This window comes from Alosa sapidissima, chromosome 2 (genome assembly GCF_018492685.1).
Source record: "Alosa sapidissima isolate fAloSap1 chromosome 2, fAloSap1.pri, whole genome shotgun sequence".
Classification (NCBI taxonomy): domain Eukaryota; kingdom Metazoa; phylum Chordata; class Actinopteri; order Clupeiformes; family Clupeidae; genus Alosa; species Alosa sapidissima.
Window position 1 is genome coordinate 797,561 of NC_055958.1, and position 25,746 is coordinate 823,306.

Below are 25,746 nucleotides of genomic sequence, written 5' to 3' on the forward strand. Positions count from 1 at the left end.
TAGCTAGGTCATAGGGAGGAGGAGGTATGTTTGGAGCATGGGTTTGGAGTCGAAATCGACTAACCGGCCCCGTTAGAGGGCCCCAGTGAGATTGGTGGGCTGCAGTCACATGGTATACGCAACCGTCTCGTCTGATGATGATGCACGTAATCGACGTCCGAACAGGAAACGTTTCGCGGAATGTTTTTAAAAACAGCAGGAACGTGTTGTACCTTTTAACAAACAATATTTTGTTAGCTTTGATGATCGGTCCTGTGTCGTGACTTTTGCTTTGCTAGACAACGGTCCAAACCAGCAATGGATTATTGAAATGTACATGGACAAAGCTAACAAACTATAGTAGCCTAACAATAGTGGTAGCTCCGATTTCCAATCGATGTGTCAGTATACTGCCCTCAATTTTTTTTTGTAGGAGACTGGTTTCATTACAATCTTTGTGCAAACTCTAATGTTAAGATGATGGGTTTACAATCCTGCTGCACGGTTACCTCCCTTACTATAGGAATATTATGGTAGGCCTATTAAGTACTATAGGAATATTATAGTAGGCCTATTTTGGGACAAAATATTATAGGAATCTTATAGGAATACTATAGTATTTTGAGACATACTATATAGGCCTAAGTCCTATAAGACTACTATAGAAATACTATAGCGTCTATAGAATATTATAGAGGTATTACAATTATTGTTTTGGATGGCTGATGGTTGTTGTTGACTGTTTTGTAACCTATTGATTGTAGTCCTATTGATCTCCTTCAGATAATGTGGCCTCTTCATTTTCAACTGGGAAGGACCTGCATGGACTTGAGAATACAGAGCCAATCGGTATGTACAGTATTAGACACACACACACACACACACTCTCTCGGAGGAATCAACGCTGTTACACCTATCCTGTAGATGTCAATTAATATGAATTAAGACATGTCACACCTTCCTATCATATGGCGTACATAGGCCCATATTCTAACCAATTGTACAGCTGATACAATTGTACATCTCATAACAGCTTCGGTGTGTCGTCATCGTCTTGCTGTCCCCCCTCCGTTCTGTGATTGGTTCCATCGTTGAGGTGACAATTGGGTCCATGGAATCCAGGCTGCCTAGCAGCGTGAATAAAATCTAGACTAGGCAAATCCAGGCTAGGCAAGGTCATTGAGTAAAATTTGATGGTTTTACCTTTCAGATTGATACCATAACATCAGTGTTGGGAAAGCTACTTGGAAATTGTAGTGAATGTCCATGAGAAATTAGACCCACGAGACAAAATTGGCTTTTGTACAGTAGGATAAGATCGTGCATAGCCCTGACAATTTTAAACATCTCAAGGATTCTCATGAGCTGACAAGCTTTCAGAAAATACATAGTTTTCATGGCTGCAACTGCTTTGCCTTTGTGTTTTCATGGCTGCAACTGCTTATGCCCCATTCATTCGCCAATATACAAAATAGAGCCATGTATACATTTATGTCCTCCAAAGTTTGCAGGAAGGTGGACCATGTGCTAATGTATGTTAACTCACATGTACAAGTGACAGGCTTTTTTTTTGAGCTCCAACATAAAGGCAAAGCTGTTTCAGCCATGCAAACCATATATTTTCTGAAAGCCTGTCACTTATACATGTGAGTTAACATACATTAACACATGGCCCACCTTCAAGCTAGCAACCACCATAGCAACCAACATGCTTACCCTAACAACCACCATAGCAACCATGTTATTTTGCATAGCAACCACCATATCTACCCTAGCAACCACCATAGCAACCATTCAAATTACCCTAGCAACCACCATAATATGACCATAGTAACCACCATAGCAACGCCATTACTGACCAACATATGTGTGTTTTTTGGCTAAAAATTGAAAAATGGCTAAATGTTAAATAGTCAAAAAATATTTTTTTGCCAGCACAATGCTTTGCATTACAGCTAGAGAGATGAAACTTTGCACGCTCCATGTGGGTCATGTGCTGAAGGTCTGACTTGAATTTCAGCCTCGTAGCTCCATGCTACCACACACAACTCCACCTCTGAAGTGGGAGTGGTCAACTTTTTTAAAGTTTTTCCTTCACAGTTTTTTTTGTGAGTGTCTCAGAGATCCCACCTTTGGAGCAGTTGTCAGGGGCCTCAAGGCGGTGCCGTTCGTCTTGGTCCCATCCCTCTAGCACCTAGCGTTACCGCGCCAGAAGAGGTAAACCTTGTATGTTGCAAACTATTTATCTCCTTCAGGGAATAATCTACCGACTCCAAACTGAGCCTGGCTTGTTTGTGATGTCCCGTTGTTCAACATATTCTGATTTCATACTTATCGGACCAACATAGGTGAGTTTTTTTGGCTAAAAATGGCTAAATGTTAAATCGCCAAAAAAGTAGTTTTGCCAGCACAATGCTTTGCGTTACAGCTAGAGAGATGAAACTTTGCACGCTCCACGTGGGTCATGTGCTGAAGGTCTGACTTGAATTTCAGCCTCGTAGCTCCATGCTACCACCCACAACTCCACCTCTGAAGTGGGAGTGGTCAAGTTTGTTTATGTTTTTCCTTCACAGTTTTTTTTGTGGGTGTCTCAGAGATCCCACCTTTGGAACAGTTGTCAGGGGCCTCAAGGCTGTGCCGTGCCTCTTGGTCCCATCCCTCTAGCAACTAGCGTTACCGCGCCAGAAGAGGTAAACCTTGTACGTTTTCGAACAGTTTATCTCCTTCTGGGAATAATCCACCGACTCCAAACTGAGCCTGGCTTGTTTGTGATGTCCCGTTGTTCAACATATTATAATTTTATACTTATCGTACCAACATAAGTGAGTTTTTTTGGCTAAAAATGTAAAAATGGCTAAATGTTAAATCGCCAAAAAAGTAGTTTTGCCAGCACAATGCTTTGCGTTGCAGCTAGAGAGATGAAACTTTGCACGCTCCACGTGGGTCATGTGCTGAAGGTCTGTCTTGAATTTCAGCCTCGTAGCTCCATGCTACCACCCACAACTCCACCTCTGAAGTGGGAGTGGACAACTTTTTTTAAGTTTTTCCTTCACAGTTTTTTTTGTGGGTGTCTCCGAGATCCCACCTTTGGAACAGTTGTCAGGACCCTCAAGTTGGTGCCGTGCGTCTTGGTCCCATCTCTCTAGCACCTAGCGTTACCGCGCAAGAAGAGAGAAACCTTGTACATTTCGAACAGTTTATCTCCTTCCGGGAATAATCCACTGACTCCAAACTGAGCCTGGCTTGTTTGTGATGTCCCGTTGTTCAACATATTCTGATTTCATACTTATCGGATCAACATAAGTGTGTTTTTTGGCTAAAAATGTAAAAATGGCTAAATGTTAACAATTCCACTGCTTTGTTATTTTGCATAGCAACCACCATATGTACCTTAGCAACACCCAAGCAACCACCTTAATTACCCTAGCAACACCCTAGCAACCATCTTAATTACCCTAGCAACCACTTGAATAATGTCAAGCTAGCAACCACCATAGCAACCAACATGCTTACCCTAACAACCACCATAGCAACCGTGTTATTTTGCATAGCAACCACCACATCTACCCTAGCAACACCACCAGCATATATTTACTAACAGCCCCATTCATTTGCCAATATACAAAATATTGCCATGTATACATTTATGTCCTCCAAAGTTTGCAGGAAGGTGGATAATGTATGTTAACTCACATGTACAAGTGACAGGCTTTCAGAAAATATATGGTTTGCATGGCTGAAACTGCTTTGCCTTTGTGTTGGAGCTCAAAACGTACCATATGCTCTCAGTGAACTGTACCAGGCTGTCAGTGAACAACAGACGGCACACCCAGACGGTTTCACCATCTTCACTGGAGATTTTAACCATGCTGATCTTAAAACTGTACGTCCAAAGCTACACCAGCATGTTGATTTTCCAACAAGAGGAGATAACATCCTGGACCTGGTCTACACTACACACAAAGGAGCATACAAAGCCACCCCCCTCCCCCACATTGGACTTTCAGACCACATAACTGTTATGCTAATGCCCGCATACAGACAAAGGGTAAAAGCGAACAAACCGGTTCGTAAGCAGGTAAAAGTGTGGCCTGAGGGAGCCTCCGATGCTCTTCAAGACTGCTTTGACACAACAGACTGGGAAATGTTTAAGCAGGCAGCCACTTACAACAACCGGACAGACATAGAAGAGTATACAGACACTGTAACCTCTTACATCACCAAGTGCATCGATGATGTGACCCACACAAAAGACATCATCACTCGGGCCAACTGGAAGCCATGGCTGACAGGGGATGTCCTCAGGCTGCTGAGGGCCAGAGACAAAGCCTACAGAGCTGGGGATGAAGCTGGCATGAGAACAGCGAGAGCCAACCTGTCCCGTGGCATCAAGGAAGCAAAAAAGGAATACACTCTCAAGATAACCACCCACTTCAAAGACAGCAGGAACGCACAAAGCCTATGGCAGGGCATTCAGGCCCTCACGGACTACAAGCCCGCGCCACAGAGCTGTGAGAGCAACATCCCTCTGCTCAACAACCTGAACCGCTTCTTTGCTCGCTTTGAAGCACAAAACAGCACCTGCCCACAGAAGACCCATCCCCCTCTACATGAGCAGCCCCTGTGCCTCTCTGCCGACAGCGTGAAGAGGACACTTGCTGCTATCAACACCCGTAAGGCAACAGGTCCAGACAACATCCCAGGTCGTGCGCTGAAGGACTGCGCAGGGGAGCTTAAGGATGTCTTCACAGACATCTTTAACACTTCCCTGAAGCAAGCCATCGTCCCATCATGTTTCAAAGCTGCCACCATCATACCTGTGCCGAAGAAAACTGCTCCATCCTGCTTCAATGACTACCGCCCTGTGGCACTGACACCCATCATCATGAAGTGCTTTGAGCGGCTTGTCATGTCACATATCAAAGCCATTCTCCCCCCACCCTGGACCCCTTCCAGTTTGCATACCGAGCCAAGCGGTCTACAGAGGACGCAATCTGCTCTGCCCTCCACCCAGCCCTCACCCACCTGGAAAAAAGAGACTCATATGTGAGATTGCTGTTTATAGACTTCAGTTCTGCATTCAACACCATAATACCACAACAACTCATCTGCAAACTTGACAAACTGGGACTCAGTACCTACCTCTGCAACTGGCTACTGGACTTCCTCTGTCAGAGGCCTCAAGTAGTACGTGTTGGCAACAATACCTCAAGCAGCATCACACTGAGCACAGGGGCCCCCCAAGGCTGCGTGCTCAGTCCGCTGCTCTTCACCCTGCTGACGCATGACTGCACTGCAACCTACAGCAACAATCACATAGTGAAATTTGCTGACGACACAACTCTGGTGGGTCTCATCACCAAGGGCGACGAGACTCAATACAGGTTGGAGGTCGACCATCTGACCACGTGGTGCAGGGACAACAACCTCCTGCTGAACGTCAGCAAGACCAAAGAGATTGTTGTTGACTTCCGGAGAGGTCACACCCAACACCTGCCACTGACCATCGACGGTGCTGTGGTGGAGAGAGCGAGCAGCACCAAATTCCTGGGGGTGCACATCAGTGAAGACCTCTCCTGGACCACCAACACTGCATCACTGGCGAAGAGAGCTCAGCGCCGCCTGTACTTCCTGCGGAAACTCAGGCGAGCAAGTGCTCCACCAGCCATCATGACCACATTCTACCGAGGCACCATTGAGAGCATCCTCTCCAGCTGTATCGCTGTGTGGGGCGGAAGCTGCACTGAATACAACAGGAAAGCCCTGCAGCGCATAGTGAACACAGCTGGAAGGATTATTGGTGCTTCACTCCCCTCCCTGAAGGACATTTACACCACCCACCTCACCCGCAAGGCGACCAAAATTGTGAGTGATGCAAGACACCCCGCTCACAATCTGTTCGATCTACTGCCCTCTGGGAAGAGGTACAGAAGCCTGCGCTCCCGCACTACCAGACTCACCAACAGCTTCATACACCAAGCTGTAAGGATGCTGAACTCTCTCCCTCCTCTCCCCCCTCCACCCTCAGCTACATAACATCCTGGACATTGGACCCAAAATGGCCGCGTGCACTACTCCACTTGCACACTTGCACACTTGTACACTTTACAACTTGTTGTTGTTGTCCTGAAAACACAACACTTCTGCTGCTCTTACATAACTTGCACCACTATGTCACTTTCTTTCTTACTTAGGTCAAACAGAACTACCCAAGCCTTTTATTGGCCTGACTTTGCACTAGTATTTTATTGACTGTCTATGCACAATTTAAACCAAATTTTGCTGCTCTTATTTTTTTCATTATTATATGTGCCCTCTTATTTACTTACTTTTTTGTTTACTTGAATGTTATGTTTGTCTGTGGACTTAAATTGGTAAAATATGTCTTGTCTTCACCGTGGGATAGAGAGAAACGTAATTTCGATCTCTTTGTATGTCTGGAACATGTGAAGAAATTGACAATAAAGCTGACTTTGACTTTGACTTTGATTCATTCGCCAATATATAAAATAGTGCCATGTATACATTTATGTCCTCCAAAGTTTGCAGGAAGGTGGACCATGTGTTAATGTATGTTAACTCACATGTACAAGTGACAGGCTTTCAGAAAATATATGGTTTGCATGGCTGAAATTGCTTTGCCTTTGTGTTGGAGCTCTCCATCTCTCTCCCTAAACTCTCCATCTCTTGCCTTTACTCTTCATAGTCATCAACACTATACAGTACCATTGATATACTTATTATTACTAGCCATCATGACTTGTAGTAACTCTAACCTATTCTATCTATTTCTCTCTTTCTTACCCCACAAGTGAGGTAAACCATTACCAGTCATCAGCCATCCTTGTGTTTGGCCCTCATCGCACCTGAGGCCCCATCCCTATGACTGCCCTACCATCGAATGCTGCTGTCCCCTTGCCCGGGTTCCTGGCCCGCGCAACCTAGCGACCCACTACATGTGAAGCACTGCTGATTGACGTCCCAGGTGTCTTTTGCATTGAGACGACTTGCCAGCAACACCACATGATTGTTTCAGAATCTTGAGATGACCTATTGAGATGATCCATCTTGTCTTCAGTCTTCATTGTCTTCATGGATCTTGTGTTCCTGTGTCCAGACGACTCTACAATGCATCATTCTAACTGACAACGGATTGATATTGATGACATACAAGCCATTTTAATGTTCACCTCACCTACTGTGACAACTGATTTCACAGACCCCACCTGCTGTGGCAAGTGTTATGGACTAGACATCCTCAACTACATACAGATAGCATACAGGCTGCGATTTCAGATAGATTTGACAGATGACAGATGTTCTTAATTCATTTATATTTTATTAAGATGGGCCTGGTAGGCCTTCAGGATCTCCTGTAGCTCTTTCTGTGAGAGCTTCCTCTCTACACCTTTCACAGTACCTTGAAAGAGGTATAAAGAGGTTAAAAAGAGCAGATAAGGTCTTCGGAATGCTTTACAACAGTTTTAAGCATTAACTCACACAGTAATTGAAAACATTCTTTAGAACACAGCTGATCAACCGTCTGCTTTTCACTTTTGAATGAAGTTCCAGTAGTTGCGGAGTGATATGAAAGACCTGAATTAGAAGCACAAACTCTGTTGCCATTGACAGCAGTCATAATTTTTTTCAGAGGTCCTTTAGTCGAAAATAATGATTGCTAGAACTTTGGGAAATCCCATTCAAGTCAATGGAGTGTTCTACTTGCATTGTGAAGAGCCGTGTAATAAACTTATATATCGACCATCCAGATGGACCTATTAGCACATTTAAATTTGAACACAAAAGACTGACGCCATTTTCCCCAACATTCATGTTTCACTTCCATGGGTTTAACATTCCATTCACTTCCATGGGTCTAACAGCCAGAATTGAGTATGACTATGTCAGCTTAGGGGAATCCGCTACTCTTTCCAATAATGAGTCACCTATCAGAAGATGGTTTTCTTACATTTGTGGCTCGGTGAGGAGAATGGTAGAGATCCAGGCCACCAATCTGGCTGGTTTTCCAGTCTCCAGAAATTCTTTTTTTCTAAAACATTGACATCATAATGGCTTTACAGAAGATCAATATTTCTGTATTTGAACATATTATAGTAACAAATAAGGCAACATAGGCAACATACTTTTGGCCAATGATGATACCACAACCTTAAGGACATGGTATGTCATTGTTTCAGCATCTAAGGCTTTTATTGCCTCCATTGGGCATCATGGACATCTGTACTGCGGCCTGCAAAAGAATGAGGTCTGTGATTTACTCTGTTCAATGTTCAACTTATTCATTTGCATCTCTAAAAAAGACATTCACCACCAGATGAGGACCTTGGTCTCCCAGATAGGTAGGTTGACATAGCCATACTCAAAATTCTATTCAGAATGGAATAGGAGCATTGGGATGCGATTATGGGGCGTGATTTAACTAATATAGGAGGAAAATGCCTCACTACAGGTTGCACAGGTGTCATACCTCTTGGTGCCAAATGAGTAGCCCTGGACTGACTGGCCTCTTGTATTGATGCCATCAGTTGCGGGGTAATGACACTCCTCATATGACTGGGACCTTTATTATAGATGGAAAAAAAAGTTTGAGCACCTTGGCATGATATAGTTAAGACTTCAATAACTTTATGTGAAAATAGATTGAAGGTGGAAAATTAGGAATTATAATTATATTTCCAAACATCTTCAAATAAAAGGCCTTCATCAATCTTGGCATACTTATTCTTATATACAGCCTTTTGAACTGATAATGTAGTCAATGTATGTGGGCTATGTTTACTTCCTTTGACCCTTTTTTCAGGCTAATTTGCTCAGACTATCCTTGTCAAAAATATTTTGCAAAAAGGCATTCTTCATTAGCCTGGCTAGCGCCACCACTTCTCAATGAGACGTGGTCTGGGAACCAAACATTCATTTTCTCGTATTTGAAAAAAATTCCCAGATCCGTTTATTGGGTGCCACGGATGTCTATCAATTGCGTCTGTGCATAGCTCATCATCGTCTTGCTTTCCCTCTTGTTCTGTGATTGGTCGCCTATCTCAGGCGAAAATTTGCTCCACGGTCTCCAGGCTGCCTTAGCAGCGTGAATCAAATCGCGCACAAGGCAGCATGGGAACACCCAGGCTAATTCTTCATCATAGAGAATAAAAAGGCAGGGCTGGTGCTTGATCAGCGAATAGCAATCTTACCAGTGCAATGAAGGGACTTGCCGTCCATGTACACGAAAAAAAATGAAGGTGCAGAGGGTTCTTCGGCTATCTTCACAAGCTTGTCAACACACAGTAAACACAAGTCAGAACATTTTCAATTACTGTTAGTGTAACCCATGCATTCTCATTAAAATTTTAGAACTCACCCTTGAATGTATTCTCTTCAGCTTCAGATTTGTCACCCTAGACGAGAAGTTTCTTTTTCTTTCCTTTAGTCAGATTATTGTTAGATATAAATATGTGCAGTGTATTAGCAGTTACCTTATAAGAGCAGAATAAATATGAACAATGTATGAACAACATGTACAGATATGTGCAATCATTATCATAGTAATAATTGCAGTGTGGTAACAATACCATTGTAGTGCAGAAACAAGTTCAAGTAGTTGTATGGCCATGTACTGTACTCTGTAAATTAATTATATGTAGTAATTAAAAAGGTATATTGTGTGTGTGGGGTGGGGGGTGATGAAATGGTGTGTGTTTGGATGGGGGGGGTGAACAGACTGTGGCTGGGATGACTGGGTCAGCGATGATCCGCTTGGTCTTTCTCCTGCAGCGCTGGCTGTAAAGGTCCTGAATAGTTGGTAACTCAGTCCTTGTAATGTGTTGCGCTGACTTGACCACCCTTTGCAGAGGTTTGCAGTCATGGGCGGTGCTGTTACCATACCATGCTGTGATGTTGTGATGTGTGTGTGTGTGTGTGTGCCTGCTTGCCTACATGTGTGTGTTCTATCTGTGTGTGTGTGGGTGTGTTTGTGCATGCTTGCGTGTACGTGTTTGTGTTTATGTGTGTATGCCTGCATGTGTGTGTATACGTTTATGTGTCTGCTTGCCTGCATGTGTGGTGTGTTTATGTGTGTGTGTGTGTGTGTGAGAGTGGGTGTGTACGTATGCCTGCATGTCTACTGTGTGTGTGTGTACGTTTATGTGTCTGCTTGCCTGCATGTGTGGTGTGTTTATGTGTGTGTGTGTGAGAGAGTGGGTGTGTACGTATGCCTGCATGTCTACTGTGTGTGTGTGTACGTTTATGTGTCTGCTTGCCTGCATGTGTGGTGTGTTTATGTGTGTGTGTGTGAGAGAGTGGGTGTGTACGTATGCCTGCATGTCTACTGTGTGTGTGTGTGTTACGCCTGGCTCATGGCACAACACAAAAGAGGCTGACAACAAATGCCAATTATAAATAAATTATATTTATTTAAAGTGAGCTAGAATGAATGATAATGTCTAGGGGGTGAAAATTAAGTGTATGGATGCGTGTTGGTCATATGTAAGTGAGTAGCAGTGGTTTGCAGTGCGGTGTGTCAAAAATGTGTTGGAGAGAGAGTGGGAGAGAGAGAGAGAGTGATACAAGAGATGGCGATGATATATAGGCCTACACCGGCGCCAGGTGAGGCCAATCTCCCTTAATTAGTCTCCCCACGTGCAGCCCGGTGTTTTGGTGTCCTGCGAATCGCTGACACAAAATCACTGAAGAAAATTTTTTTAATATTCTGACTTACACTGCTGATTTCAGCCGTTTCAGTCATGCTTTCCATCTACAGAGAATAAATTATTAACATTTTCCACAACCTAGTCTTCTCCCAAAATAATTAACTTTAAATTAACTTGGTATTCTAAGGTGGTAATGAGAGTGCATACCTGTATAGTGCAGAAAACAGTAACATAAGAGTAGTAAGAATAAGTGTATGCATATATGCAGGATGAAGTTTGAAGAGCAGTAGAATATGGCTATGTATAATGTAATATTCTGACTTACACTGATTTCAGTCGTTTCAGTCATGCTTTCCATCTAAAAGAGAGTACATTATTGACATTTTCCACAACCTAGTCCTCCCAAAATAATTAACTTTAAATTAACTATTCTAAGGTGGTAATGAGAGTGCATACCTGTATTAAATCAATACAGAGCACAGGTTGTGAATAAGCACAATAACAGTGAGCCTAACATAAAATGAAAAAGGGACAAGAGCATGTAGCCTACAGTAAGCTGTATGCTATCTTGAAGATTCAATGTGGAGCGCTAATAACATGATTAGCTAGTAAGCTAGCGCTCAATATTCACTACAAAGATATAATTGTGGACCCAAAACTACTAATCTGATATGCTCTCTTAATATAAAATATGAAGAAATTACTGTGTGCACTTCAATTGAATTTAATTGAAGGGTTAGATCTCTTAAATGGTTTATGATCACACTGCACCGACTACATACCTCTCAGCCAAACGAAATGCAAAAACATGCGATTACTACTTATTCCACAGAGGGCGCTCTTTAGGTTAGTGTATGAAATATGCAAGTGTTATGCAAATGAATGCAAATTAATATAAAGAATGGTATAAAGAATTAATTAGTCTAATTTCAAACATACATTTGTATAGTCCAACAATCAGGCTTCAAGGAAAAATCAATGATTTCCTCGAGATATGCTTAGGTCACCAACAGCAGCAAGATACAGGCTAAAGGAGTCATTTTTCACCCAATTTTCAGAGGAAAGAATTAGGTAGCATTTTTGGATACACAGAGGTTCACCACATGCGAATTCATCCTCAAAGCATGTAGCCTATATATTGACTAATATTATGAAAAGGTCATTATCCATCTTTCCACATCAGCTGAAACAGTCAGGTGATGATCACCCATGCCATGACTACAAAGCCTAAATTTAAGCTAAAACAAATAGGCTGTGCTGTGCACTGCAGTGTTTTTCTTTTTTAAATGAAGCCATGGAACCCATTTCAAATGTCCCATTTCTTGGGGGTGCTAAGCCTAGGTTATATGACACGACCAGGACTGATATGGTGGTAGCCATGCTATCCCAATTACTCAATGTAGGCTATATTCTTCTCATTGAGAGAGGAGATCTAATTTCAAACATACATAAGTCCAACAGCACTACACAAACAGCAGCAAGATATAGTACAGGAATCATTTTTGACCCAATTTTGCTCGGACGGGAAAGAGTTAGGTAGCATTTTTGGAGACAGCATGTGAATTCATCCTCTAATTATGTTGACTATTTCCCATCACTGATGCTTTCAGCATCTTTCCTGAATCTTACATCCTCACACCAGGTTCACCACATTTGAATTAATCCTCAAATCATGTTGACTAATTCTAATCACACTATATCTGCTGTGACAAATTTGAGACAGCAGACATCCTTGGAAACTACACTATAAACTGTTAATTCTGATACACAAAAGTTCTTAATTCATTCAGACCATTAAAGCCTCATGTGTTGATTTGCCTGTGTACATATGTGTGTTGTGCTGAAATAATAATAAAAATAAAACCAATCATCTGGCTAATCTGAGTCAGCAGAGATCCTTGGAAACTACACTTTGGCTGACTTTTCAGGCAGTTTTAGATGAACACAAGTTCATAAATTAAACCAAGCAACTCAACACATATATTGTGCTTTTATCTGATATGTATGATATGAAATAAACATGATTTGCATGTCATCACCTTGTTGTCATGAAGTTGTTTTACTATTATATCTGCAAGTGATATTTGCTTGAATAATTCTTTTTTTCCTGACATGGCCGTCTTTAACAAGTCATAAGCACACCCTCTACAAAACGTACCATTCAGACACCCAAATGTTCATAGGTAAGAAGTTCCTATTTTCTGTCCAATTCCTCTAATAATGCATACTTTGCATGATGTTCATGCATTCGTGTGTGCTGTACTAAAATAAAAACATTGTTTCTCCTGTTCATTTGAAAACCATCATGTTTCTATTATACTGCAGGTCCATGATCCACCTTTCACACACTTATTGCCTGTGTTTTTAGAAAGTTGTGAGTTGATGATGCCATCCCAAACCCTCAAAAGCTCCCTCTCTATGCATTTAAGTCCATGTGAAATGTTTTTTGCCAAAGTTGCAAATATTTCTTGAAGTTTTCTGGTTGTGATGATTCTTCATCCACACTCATCCACTTATACTGCATAAGGTCATATTATGGCCGGTTGAGGAAAAATGAAAATGTTCAGAGGGTGAAATAAAATAGCATATGTTGTTCATCCTGATGCAAGGAAGCATCTGAAGAATTCATACTGCCCTAGGTACCCCGGTTACCTCAGTAGCGCCCCCCAAAGGTGTAAAAATGTGACATTTCAAATTGCTTGTATTGCAGAACCACTGGTCAGATCTGTCTGAAATTTGGTATGCTTATTCCTTAAGATATGTGTTATAAATAATGTTTCTGTCATTTGTCTACCTATGTGCAAACATGGGCAAATAACACTTATTTCAAAATAATAAGTATGTTGCAAGCTTTTGACTTCATATTCAATCAGGTGATACATGTTAATAATGTTAGCATATTTCTCATGTTATATAAAAAAACATTTTGTAGTTTTGAAATTATAGCTATTTCTGTAATTAGACTACATTCCCCATGACGTGTTGCGTTCGTTTCAACGCTGCTTTATAACAATGGCGCCGATTTTGTAGTTCATTAAAACGTTTTTGTTTTAAAAGATAAACAATGGTTAGGATGCAAAACACTGGCACAGACAACTTTTGCTGGGTATAATATGTAGATAAATAGTTAAAGCAAGTTGGTACATAAGTCACGACATTGGTATTCAATGAAAAGAAGGATAATTCCACAAAATATCAAAAAACGTGTAGGCCTACTTCTGACCTTGTTGCTAGACAACGCCCCATTCCTGCTTGGCTGAAGAATGAGGGCTCGTTTTCCTATATTTGCTGTCCAAAGCGACATATAAATAGAAAACAAGGATACAAGGAAGTTTATTGTCACATGCATATAGTTACTGGAAGTAAGAAATGCAGTGAAATTATGGGGGGGAGTGCAGTAGAAGAGGGGTTTAGTAGATTAAGTGGCAAGGGCTGCATAAAAAAGGTGGGGGAGGATTAGGGTTGGGTATCATTTGGGTTTTATCCGATACCGGTGCTAAATCGATACTTTTAAAACGGTGCCGGTGCCGAAACGGTGCCTGAACCGGTACTTTGTTTTTAAAATGTTTTAAATTAAAATGGTCTAAAGCATGAATTGCTTTTTTTATTGTTGATAAGACACATTTGAACATGAAATTGAACTGGCATATTCAATTTACAATATCTCATTGCTCCTACGAATAATACATTTAAATGTTAAAACAGCTTGCCATGCATGCACACACAATGGTAGGCTAAAGCTCTGCTTTCAAGTTTACCCAGTGTGGGCGTTTTGCCATAAGGTATGTTAAAACCGCTTGCCATAAAACTGCCAGGTCATGGACAACGGCATTTGCAAGCAAGCTAATCTACAGGGACTCTACTTTCCAGTTAATTCAGTGTGTTCCCAAATGCTTCAAGAAGTTTCATGTCTTCCCCCATAACACGCAATAGTTTTGAACATGTTAGGCTACATGTCGGTGTTGAAGTGTTTAGATTCCCAACGCTAGCCTGGTAGCCATTTTAACAGCAACTATGGGATATGCGCTAACACCAGTCAGCTGAGTTTAATTAGCGATAACGTACGGAGATGGTTTCGTAGCCTCTTTGACAGCTCAGTGACAGTGACATCAGGTATGTAACCTACATATTTATGTTTTTGCCAGCTAACTTTTAACATAATCTTCATATTCATTGCTATATGGGCCTCATGCACATGAAAGATTAATATCATGCCATTATGTTGTTTAGAACACACTTTGAAATAAAGTTTTCACCTTATAACTTTGCTGATAACATTTTAAATAAATGCCAGTTAGCGCATTAGCAAGGATATTGTGTAACATAGGCCTACTGTTGATGTTGTTTCATAGCCTTTTGCTTGTGTGTAGTTAGGCCCACTGCTAGATTTTGACAGGAGCTCGTGATATCGCTTTAAAGTAAGCTACTTGGGCTCACACAAGCTGTCAAACACTGTCCATCCACTCTCCTAGTGCACCCCTCTGGTTTATACATCCAGTGTTTGTGTTGGGTAACTGTATCTGGATGTGTTGCTATCAGAGCAAGACGTTAGAGATGGCGCATGACATGCAGCGATGCCTATTAAAAAAAAAAAAAAAAAAAACGCTATTTAAGCACCGAAATGAGGCACCGAAATCCACTTTGTTATTCGATGCAGTTACTACCGTTTGCGTCGGCACCGGTGCCATATTAGAACCGTGTTTCGGTGCCCAACCCTAGGGAGGATTGGGATTGGGGGGGGCACCAACAAGGAGCACCCAAGAGCAACAGGGGCAAGGGAAAACTCCCTTACCAAAGAAGAAACCTTGGGCAGATCCACGGCTCAAGGGGCTAACCCAACTGCCAGGGGTCTTGGTGTGTGTGTTGGAGGGATGACAGGGGAGATGGGATAGTGTGCTGTGTATGTGGGGAGAGGGCAGTGTGCAATATGTGTGTTGGGGAAGCTTCCTCATGAGACAATATAATACTTAAATTTAACATTTAAGTTGGTCAGACTATAATAAGGAGAATAGCAATATCCGTTCAATCAATAATAGGCCTATAATAGCAAAAGCATAATCATCAACTCTAAAAAGTGTTTATTAATGGACTAAGTGCATGCTGAACAGCCTTTAGACCCCTCCTAAAACACTCTAAACTATCACAGGCGAGCACTGGGCATTTCAACCAACATGGAACTGAGGAAGAGTCTTGAATTTGACCTAGCGTTATGACTGGTCAACAGAAATGCTCATCAGAAGACCGCAGTGGGAGGTTGGTCCATGTTGATCATTAAATTAAAATAAAAAAGGCCAGATTTAATCAGTGCAATAGGCCAAAGTGAGAGATTTGAATGTAATGCTGGCTAGCCTACTACAGGGGGAGTGTGGAAGAGTAGGCTTAGGAGAGGATGCATGCCCGATATCTATCCATGCCCCATCTTCCACCTTGCTGGGACAGTAGGCTACATAGAATATATTTTCACTGTATTAAGACACATTCATTATCTATGTATCTATCTAATTGTAATTATGATTGCCATAGTACATGTGAGATTACAACAATAATAATGAATGTAGTAATACAAACTGAAATGACTAATGAATGAATGAATGCCTTTATTGCCATTGCACTGCAGTACAATGATATTGTAGAGCCACTCTAGTAAAGTGCATCATCAACACACAACAAACACACACACACACACCATAAACATAAAACATAAAAGCACAACTGCCCACTCTCACACAAAGTAGATAATAAATGAATAAATATTGTAATATGGATAAAGAGTAACCGTGCAAACTGCATCATTACAAAATGTTCAGCATCACTTAAGATTGTTATTGCATTGGGAAAGAAGCTATTCCTAAATCTGCTAGTGCTATAATCTGCTTGTTTTTAGACATCTGTAACGCAGGTGGCCTTAGTAACTGTTTCCAGTTGTCCTCTGTTTATGGTACACCAAAACTGTCACACTTGGATATTGAACCAATTAAGATGAAAAACACTTAGCTTATCAACAAACAAAGAAGAGATTGCTTTAAGATGAAAGATGCTTTAACTTGTCCAAAAGATGTTGACACATTAGAGGGAATGACATGTAGTATTCATTGTGATCCTTTTTTATGATCTGCCACTGCTGCTGGTGGTGTTCGTGCTGATGCTGGTGCTGCTCCTGACACTGCCACAGCTGGTGCTGCTGCTGCTGGTACTGCTGCTGGTGCTGCTGCTGGTGCCTCAGGATCTATTACTGTTGAGGAGCCCCATTATTCTTCAACCAAGAAGTTACAGGGGGTTGCCTAATAACAGGGGTCAGAAGTACACGTTTTTTGATATTATGTCAAATCGTCTGTGACAGTTTTGCATCCCTATCTTTTAATACAAAAATGACTCCATGCTTAATGTAGATGCTACTTTGACCAGTTTGGGTGATATCAATGTCATATAATTAAATGAAATGCTTGCTTTCTTGGCTAGCCAGTCACATGAGTGCATGTTGAAAATGAATGCATCCTAATATGTACTGTCCCAGACAAAGAGGAATGTGATAAATGTAACAGCTACTTTTGTTGCACTCTCTGTGTAACAAGTAGCCCTAGTACTGCATTCCCGTTCTGTGTCACATAAATGGCATATTCACAAAACGTTAAAAAAGCATTGCACAAGTCACTCAAATAAGTATGCTATATTTGAACAAATGCACGAATGTTTAGTCATTGAAAATTAAGCTCACAGCTACAAGATGAGTTGCATGAAAGGAGAGTAACACACTCATGTGACTGGCTAGCCAAGAAAGCAAGCATTTAATTTACTCATATGACATTGATATCACCCAAACTGGTCAAAGTAGCATCTATATTAAGCATCTATATTATTGTCTGAAAGAGGGAAATTGTATTTATTGTTACTAACTCATTATGCATTTCAATATAGTTTGTAGGCTATGAGAGTCATGACATTGTTATCACCCTTCCCATATAGTAAAATCATTATGGCCCAAAACTGGCTTGCCATTTTGGCATAGTTTTGGAGGATGAACGGCCCATAAATGGCCCAAATATAGGTTTGTTCAAAAAGAAGATTACATGCATTTCATGACGACAGCGCTGCAACTGCAGTCAGTAAACATTACTGCATTACTGCAGTCAGTAAACATTAATTGGTCGTAGTGTTATCCAATTACGTGCAGTGAGATTTTCAAATGTATGCTTGGTGCCGCCCTTCATGGCCAGGCCCTTAATCTTTCTAGATTATCAGGGTCTGGATTTTCCAGGCTAGAAATATATGGGATTATTTGTAGAAAATAAGTAAACTTTTCATGAATATATACCAGATTACAGAGACAAGCAATGTAATAATCTGACACGGCTTTGCCATTGAACATTATTTAAGTGAAAATTCTCAAAACTTCAAGGGGCTTGTGCAACCTCTAAATCATCTTCAATTTAGCTGAAATTTTAACCCTATTCCTTTTGTCTTTATGGTCCATGTTTGCAAGGTTCAAATCATGGAATTTATCACTTTATTTTTTATGCTTATTTTTATGGGCCACCCTAATATACAATAACTGGGAGAAAAGAAAAAAAAACGTTTATATTCACAAAATTCTTACTTGATCTTCCTCTTTTCGGCCTTTCATGGTCACTCTCAGCCTCAGACTGCAGATCAGTCTGCTGCTCTGCGAGGGGCAACTTCCTCCGACAGTCATGATAGTCATCTGTTCAAGAACTCAATTGTAATATTATGTTACTGACCTTATAACTGTGATTGGCTTATTATCAAAGTATATTTATACATACCAAGAATCAAGAAACTCCAAGGCACTCTCTATTGAAAAAGTTAGAAGGCATGTAGCCGAAACGCGTTGGAGTTTTTTAGAAGGTTAACTTGACCAAGCCATGATAATAAAGGCTTTTTAACTTTTTCAATAGAGAGTGCCTTGGAGTTTCTTGATTCTTGGCATTTAGTTTCCCATCCAAAGAGCCCCTCTGACTTAACCAACCTTTAGAGTCCAAGAAGCGCTCCTCTACCCCCATTCTTTGTTATATTTATACATACTTGATGTGTACAACACCCTAGCATTGTACACCACCCAGGCGTTGTCTGGCTCCTCCATCATCTTGATGGACTTCTGCACACCATCCCTCTTGTACGGGGGCTACCGGCAAACTCCATCTCTCACCCACAAGGCTAGCACCACCTCTACCTCCGCCGTATCCTCAAAACTCACAATTTGGTACATCCTAATATCTACACTTAACCAACATTAAAAATCTAACTGGTATTGTTTGTTAGTAGAATGAATGGTCTAGGGGTTTTGTGATACAAATGGCTGCAGAGTCCATACCACATAAAATAACACTGAGGAAAGCAAGACCTGTTTAGTTGTAAGCCCACTCACCACGTCAAGGTACAGGCTACGAGTGGGGTGTTAGTAGGACGGGACACGACGGAAGACAAGGTTAAGACATTTTTTTTTTGGTTTTGGTTTTTGTGTTTTTTTTTTCTTTTTTTGTGTTTCCACTTTTTTTTTAGACAAAATCACTGACAGAGACAAACGTCACAAAGACATACAGAAAGATGTTAGTGTAAAGAACTCCACTGAATAGCCTATAGCCTAGTGCATTTCTGTTAAATCTGAACATACATATAGATAACATCACAACCAAATACCAACGACACGGTATGGGAGGTGTTAGGAGGACGGGACACGACGGAAGACAAGGTTAAGACATTTTTTTTTTTTTTGTGTGTTTTTTTCCCTTTTTTTGTGTTTCCACTTTTTTTTAGACAAAATCACTGACAGAGACAAACATCACAAAGACATACAGAAAGATGTTAGTGTAAAGAACTCCACTGAATAGCCTATAGCCTAGTGCATTTCTGTTAAATCTGAACATACATATAGATAACATCACAACCAAATACCAACGACACGGTATGGGAGGTCTAAGAACCAAACCCGAAAGCACAATCACCAACAAGACAACCTCTGTGTCCAACAAATAGGCTTCACTAGCAAGTACTTATGCCCCGTTGATGTGGGCTATAAGCAAAGCTAGAAGCCTAATCGCCCAGAGAAAACAACCCAACCAGGAACAAACGACATCACCACAAGAACAGCCATCAAGAGCATTTCACTACCAACAAATACCAACGACACGGTATGGGAGGTCTAAGAACCAAACCCGAAAGCACAATCACCAACAAGACAACCTCTGTGTCCAAAAAATAGGCTTCACTAGCAAGTACTTATGCCCCGTTGATGTGGGCTATAAGCAGAGCTAGAAGCCTAATCGCCCAGAGAAAACAACCCAACCAGGAACAAACGACATCACCACCAGTGTGAGGGAGAATCGCTGCACTCCATACCTCCGTGTGTGAGGCAGCAATTACAATTTCAATGTGGTGGTCTTGTTCTTGTTCCACAAGAACAACTTTAGCTGCCTCATAAAATTTTCAGGTGTCATATATGACAGCTGGCTCTTTAGTTTCTTTAACGTGGAGTTGCACTGCTCCACCACCTGAGAGTTGATGGCATCATGTTGGGGATATGCCGCCAGCTGGTATCCAGGTGAACACCCTTAAATGAGAAGTGTATCAGATGCATAAACATTACAAGCCTAAACAAGGCACACACCTGCAATAACACATTGAGGTTTAAACATTGATTTTGCTAAATTTCTTCAGCTATGAGGTTAATACATGGGGGCACTTAAAGGAATTATCCGGAGTTTAAAAAAAAAAGTCCATACAACTTCATTTCAATTTCAAAATAAATACTGGACTGTTTTTTTTTTGTTTTTTTTTAAACGGCGATGAAATTGTGAATTTCCAGAGCACACTTGGCAATCGACTCCTACGGACTTTCCCCTAAAGGTGGCAGCAAAGATGGCAACATTTCCAGGAAAGGTACTGGCTTGATGAAATTCATTCTGGACTCTCTATTCTACTCTACTCACTACCACGTAAGTGTAATGTTGTTTGGAACTGTAGAAGAGGTATAAAAATAGCGTTTTGTAGCGGCGAAATAATATGCCCTTCTCACTTCCACGCTAACGAGTTTTGACTAAAAACGGTAACATCGAACTTTCTTAAAACACATCCGAATGACATGATTTGGATGTCAACTCAACGTATGTACTCCCAATCATCCGTAAATTGATCTAAAGTGCATTTTACTCTGGATAATGGTGGTTTAATATGGTATTACTGATAATATGTTTTTTTGTTTTTTTAACTTGCAAAAAACACTGTCCTGCGGTTCATACACAATGTGGCTAATACACAGGAAATTACTGAAGAGCTATGCGTGAAAAAGATGAAACAGCTCCCAAACACCTTAAAGGTGCTCTAAGCGATGCTGGGTAACGTCACTTCTGTTGACTTTAAAAAAAACAAAATCCAACAAAACTAGCTCGCTACTTCCTCCCCCTCCCTCTCGTGCTGCTCCCGTGCAATTGAAACTCTCCTAAACGCGCATCTCGTCTGGGATTTCCTGGAACAGTTTGTTATGTCTTCATGAGCTAGGTTTGCCCAGGTTGTTTTTGTTGCCGTTTTTGGAGCCTGGGCTGTCCACAGAGATCACGTTTTTTTACAGTGTATTCAGGACACAGACAGCTAGTGATTGGTTAGGTGATGTTTGCAGTAAGTGACATAAAATGTTTCAGCCTAAAAACGCGTGGCATCGCTTAGAGCACCTTTAAATCATAAAAACAAACTTGTGAGTAAGACTTAGAGATCCAAGATTACAACTTTACCTTCGGTGGTTTTTCCAGTGAAGGCGATCAACCAAAAACCATGTCTTTTTGAAGGACAGCCGGTCACGGTTGAGGCAGTACTGGTGGAGGTTGCAACTGTTGTCATATATGACCACCTTAGGCACTGAATATGAATAAGAGAACAAACATAAGGGGAACATAATGAGAGTATTTCAGAATTGTGGAATGAGAATATTAGTAATGTAATGCAGTGGTTCTCAACCTTTTTTCAGTGATGTACCCCCTGTGAAATATTTTTTCAGCCAAGTACCCCCTAACCTGCGCAAAGCATTTTTAGTTGAGAAAAAAAGACTTAAAACTGAGCAATAAAACATATTCTTCAAGAATTTTGCCGGCTCTGGTTTGGCCTTCTTTGCTACTTGTCCCTCCGTGTTTTCACAAGAATTACCTACGCTTCAACCACGACTCCATCGTTTGAGTTTTGACAGTGATTGACAGGTGATGGCGGGTGGCATGTGACAGGTTGAGTCGAACCATCCTGGTATGGGGAGGACTCTGGGTTTTTAGGATAATGAAATTGAATAGCCTACTGAAATATAAAATTCATTTTATGAACTTATATTTTCCTGAAATATTTATTAAATAATTGTTTTTAAAGTATTTTTGCATGAATTCTACTTTTTAAATATATGTATATTTTAAAATCTCACGTACCCCCTGGAGTGCCTTAACGTACCCCCAGGGGTACGCGTACCCCCATTTGAGAACCACTGATGTAATGTATAGTAGCTTAAACTCACTTTCCATGAATCTGGTCTTCAGGACAGTGAACGGCGTGTCTGGAGATTCATGTTTGACCATCATCTGGAAACCGTAGCAGATCCCTGATGATAAATGAAAAACAGAACAGAAGTGACACAAGGTCACTGTGTGTGATTCCAAACAAAAAGTCTTGTTGTGTATGTAGGCTACTGTCAGTGATTTATAATATTTCATTAGGCACTATAATATTTCATAATTGTAGACATTTGGATAAGCTCTTACAAAGAAAAACACATACCATGCTCACAGTGGATGAGAAATACACCAGGCAGAAGGGAGGGATGGCCAGAGGCATTTTTGTGGCATGCCGGTTTACTCTGCTTGGAGTCAGCCAAGTAGTGTCCCCTCTGCCTAATTACAGGAAGTGAAGGGAAGAAAGAAAGGCTGGCCTCACTTGGATGGTCAACTGGTGAATCATCCACCAACTCTTCACCCAGGAATGGTGCCTCTGCTTTAGAGAAAAGGTCTAGTAAAAGAGACCCGAGGAGAGTTGGAACATTATTGTCCTCAGTGTCTTTCAACATTTGAAAGAGGACTGGGACCTGCTGTTGGAGGTACAGCATATCATCCACTGAGTGACGCACAGGATACCCAGTGGCAATCCTCTCCAAAAACCCTTGCAGTTCAGCTGAGGGATGAAGTAGGCCACAAGCCGGACTGTTTTTTGACAATGCCCTGATCAAACCCTTTAGGTTATCAGGGCACTGCTGTGGAGAGCACTCCAGAACAGCTCTCAAAGATATAGGAACTTTGTTAAGGAGTTCCTCAGTCTCCTCCCCGCTGAGCTGTTGCTCCACATATTGAGCCAGTAGCAGCCGGCCTCTGGGTTCTGGCACAAAAACCCTGTCTTTGTGACTGGTATTGACACAAAAAGAATAAGGAAGTTTAGACAAGACTATATCATTTTTTACAAGGCACATATCCCACTTACACTATATTCTGTGTGATCATACATGTGTTCAGGGCATTTTGACATTAGCTTCTGAAATAATATATGTGTACTTATCTCCCTCTCAGTGTTGACCCAGTTGTAGTTAAATGGGGCAACAACTCCTGCCATGGCAGAAGTGCTCGCCGGAAGCTAAGTGCAGTCCCATCACAAATAATAGTGTGTGGTGTGGGACCACACCTGGCACACTCAAAACCAGCCTCGAATGACAGATCCAGCAGATCCACAAAGGCGTACCAAGCCACCCTAAACTTGTGGTACGTTAAAGGGATGACTTGGCACCCTGAGTCCTCCAAATGGTTTTTCCATGTATGGAAATATCCAAACATGGTGACACTTTATTGAAGAAGAAAAGTGACATGACAAAAAATGTGACAATATTATTTGATGCATGACAACATGATTTGATCATTTGATTTTTAAAGGTTGCTAAGAGTAACTGACATTTATAACTTCTGATATTTGTATGTCATGTAGCAAATATTGCTTAATAAGGAAAATGTGTTTAAAAACAGATAAAGAAAACCCTACCCAGTCTGCAAAAAGTGATACATGTAGTCTCGCATCACTTCATGTGAAATGAGGTAAGTCCCCATATTTATAATGGCATCCTCCATGCCATCATAGGGCCGGGACTCCTCACAGCATTTAGTTGAGAGAACTATTAACAACAAAGATCCTTACAAATTTTATACAGGCACATTCAATAAAAAAACAGGAGTGCAGCATTCTCTGATGTACATGTACATGTAAACATACCAACCTTTGTAGTCAAACACAAAGTTCCTCGTTATCAGAGGAACCTCGACTGCTGTGCTCAACTGTGTTTCCACAATAGGAGTCCCACACATTGTGCATGCCCTGTCCCGTAAAATCATGGGAAGATGGGACTGGGCGTTGTACCCGGGGGAATGGCGGACTGAGCCAGGCACCGGTCGAAAGGCAATGGGCCTAGAGGAGAGGCATTTAAACGTCCCATTCGCCTCAGAGGGTGCATCCTCCAAGCACATCCCCCTTATGTCCTCATACTTATCTGGGGAGGTAGACAAAAGTCTGTGTAGCTCACCCACATGGCCACATGATGTAGAGGGACATGTGAGGCACGCCCTCTTGGTTCCACAGCGAACCACACCATATTGGCCTGAGTGTGCTTTCACACACACGTCCCTTTCAGAGATGTGGAATACCTCCTGGGAAGAACAAAATACTCAAAATCAGATGTTTTCAGTAAAGTACACAGAGGGAATTTAGTTGATACACAATCTGGACAGGGTATGGCTATTACACCTAAAGAGGCTTTTATGACATCAAATTACATTAAATCTACAGGTATGATATCGCTACAACAGTTTCCACTGTTCTGGGAAGGGTTTCCACAAGACTTTGAGTGTCTTTGGGAATTAAGTGATTAATTGGTTTTGTGCAACAATTTTGTCTATATTGTGTATTTTACCTACTCTATTCAGTGTTTCCCACAGATTTGAATTCTATTTGTGGTGGTAGGTTTGCAGAAATAACTGTTTTTAACAAATTAGCGCAGCGTGGTTATGATGCAGGTTTAAGCACGTGTCATTGTGTGGTGGTCAATGCTGATATTGTGGTGGGCCGCCACAAATAAGTCAATGTATGGGAAACACTGCTATTAACATATTTATGTCACTGACTGTATGTCATTACCTCACATCCTTGCAGGGAGGCATCAGCAGAGGCATAGCTATGTTCTGTTAAGGGAATAAAATTCAGTGTGAAATGTAGCTATTTTTGCATTAAAGGATTTGTTCAGAATCAAAGTTCACATAATTCATATGTGTTTTCTTTAATGACACTAATGAATGGTGCAACTAACCATAGTCATGCATGCTGGGATGAAAGCCAAAGGCCCTGTCAAAGTCCTCCACTACTTGCTTTAGAGCAAGGACATGGAGGCAATACTGCTCCGTAATTCCTGATTTAAGAGATTAAAGATTACCATTAAATGATAGCAGAAAATATTTTATTGTACTCTATGTTTCTAATACCTAGCCATAATTGTAATGCCATAATATCAGCCCAAAAGCAAACATCTCACGTCTCTCCGAGGAAATGACTCTGGCCATGGCTCGGATTAACTCACTCTCCCTCCGAGAGCAGGAGCAGCAGTAAACCCACCCATGGCCATCGGGGAGGAGCTTGCTACACCTCAACAATTACATATCTGTTTTCCTAAAGGAGATGGAAACAAATAAAAAAGAAATACATACATGCAATTGAACTGCTGAATGCAGTGATTAAGTAGTGAACATCAGTAGAAAAGAAAAAAAAACATACTGTCATTGTCATCTGCTTCACACTGAAGTCAGGAAGTGAAAATGCTGAAGCAGCATAATTGCACACCCTGACAGCTGAATGCTGCCTCAGCTGAGCAATATAAGAATCGACCATCTCAATTGGGATGGTCTGCTGTAAGGCACACTGGTCCATTTCCTAAAAACAATACAAAGGTAACAACATAACAGTAACAGTAACCGAGTAACAACCAAATATACTGTATTGCAAAGGAAATGTAGCAATGGCAAAAAAAATCCAGAAAGATCGTAAATCGTAAATCAGGTTTCAGTGAGGGGTTAAGAGGCTTGCTCAAGGGCACTTC

At 41.3% G+C, this 25,746-nt stretch overlaps 1 protein-coding gene and 1 long non-coding RNA gene across 5 annotated transcripts; one reads left to right on the forward strand and one right to left on the reverse strand.

Moving 5' to 3' along the window:
- The first annotated feature begins 299 nt into the window (after positions 1-299).
- Positions 300-3,886, forward strand: LOC121694855. Of its 4 annotated transcripts, none has more exons than XR_006025909.1 (4): positions 300-312; positions 763-828; positions 2,553-2,678; positions 3,035-3,248. It is a non-coding gene; the product is annotated as an uncharacterized LOC121694855 (long non-coding RNA). The 4 variants fall into 4 exon arrangements; XR_006025908.1 differs by lacking the exons at positions 300-312; positions 3,035-3,248 and adding exons at positions 354-380; positions 3,875-3,886; XR_006025906.1 differs by lacking the exon at positions 300-312 and adding an exon at positions 354-380.
- Positions 3,887-21,381: 17,495 nt separating this feature from the next.
- On the reverse strand, positions 21,382-25,255 carry LOC121686464. Its single transcript, XM_042066837.1, has 7 exons — positions 25,186-25,255; positions 24,964-25,062; positions 24,795-24,838; positions 23,881-24,307; positions 22,407-22,634; positions 22,147-22,230; positions 21,382-21,509 (listed from the first exon to the last, which is right to left on the reverse strand). The coding sequence occupies exons 1-7, from the start codon at positions 25,211-25,213 to the stop codon at positions 21,382-21,384; spliced, it is 1,038 nt and encodes a 345-aa protein (XP_041922771.1). The 5' UTR covers positions 25,214-25,255.
- Positions 25,256-25,746: the final 491 nt, after the last annotated feature.

Excerpts from the sequence above, each read along its gene's own strand:
- LOC121686464 (XM_042066837.1), bottom strand. The coding sequence starts at position 25,213 with ATGGCCAGAGTCATTTCCTCGGAGAGAC. Across the intron at positions 24,308-24,794 it reads CCTCCCTGCAAGGATGTGAG|GAGGTATTCCACATCTCTGA; the intron begins GTAATGACATAC and ends TGTTCTTCCCAG. Across the intron at positions 22,231-22,406 it reads TCTCATCCACTGTGAGCATG|GGATCTGCTACGGTTTCCAG; the intron begins GTATGTGTTTTT and ends ATTTATCATCAG.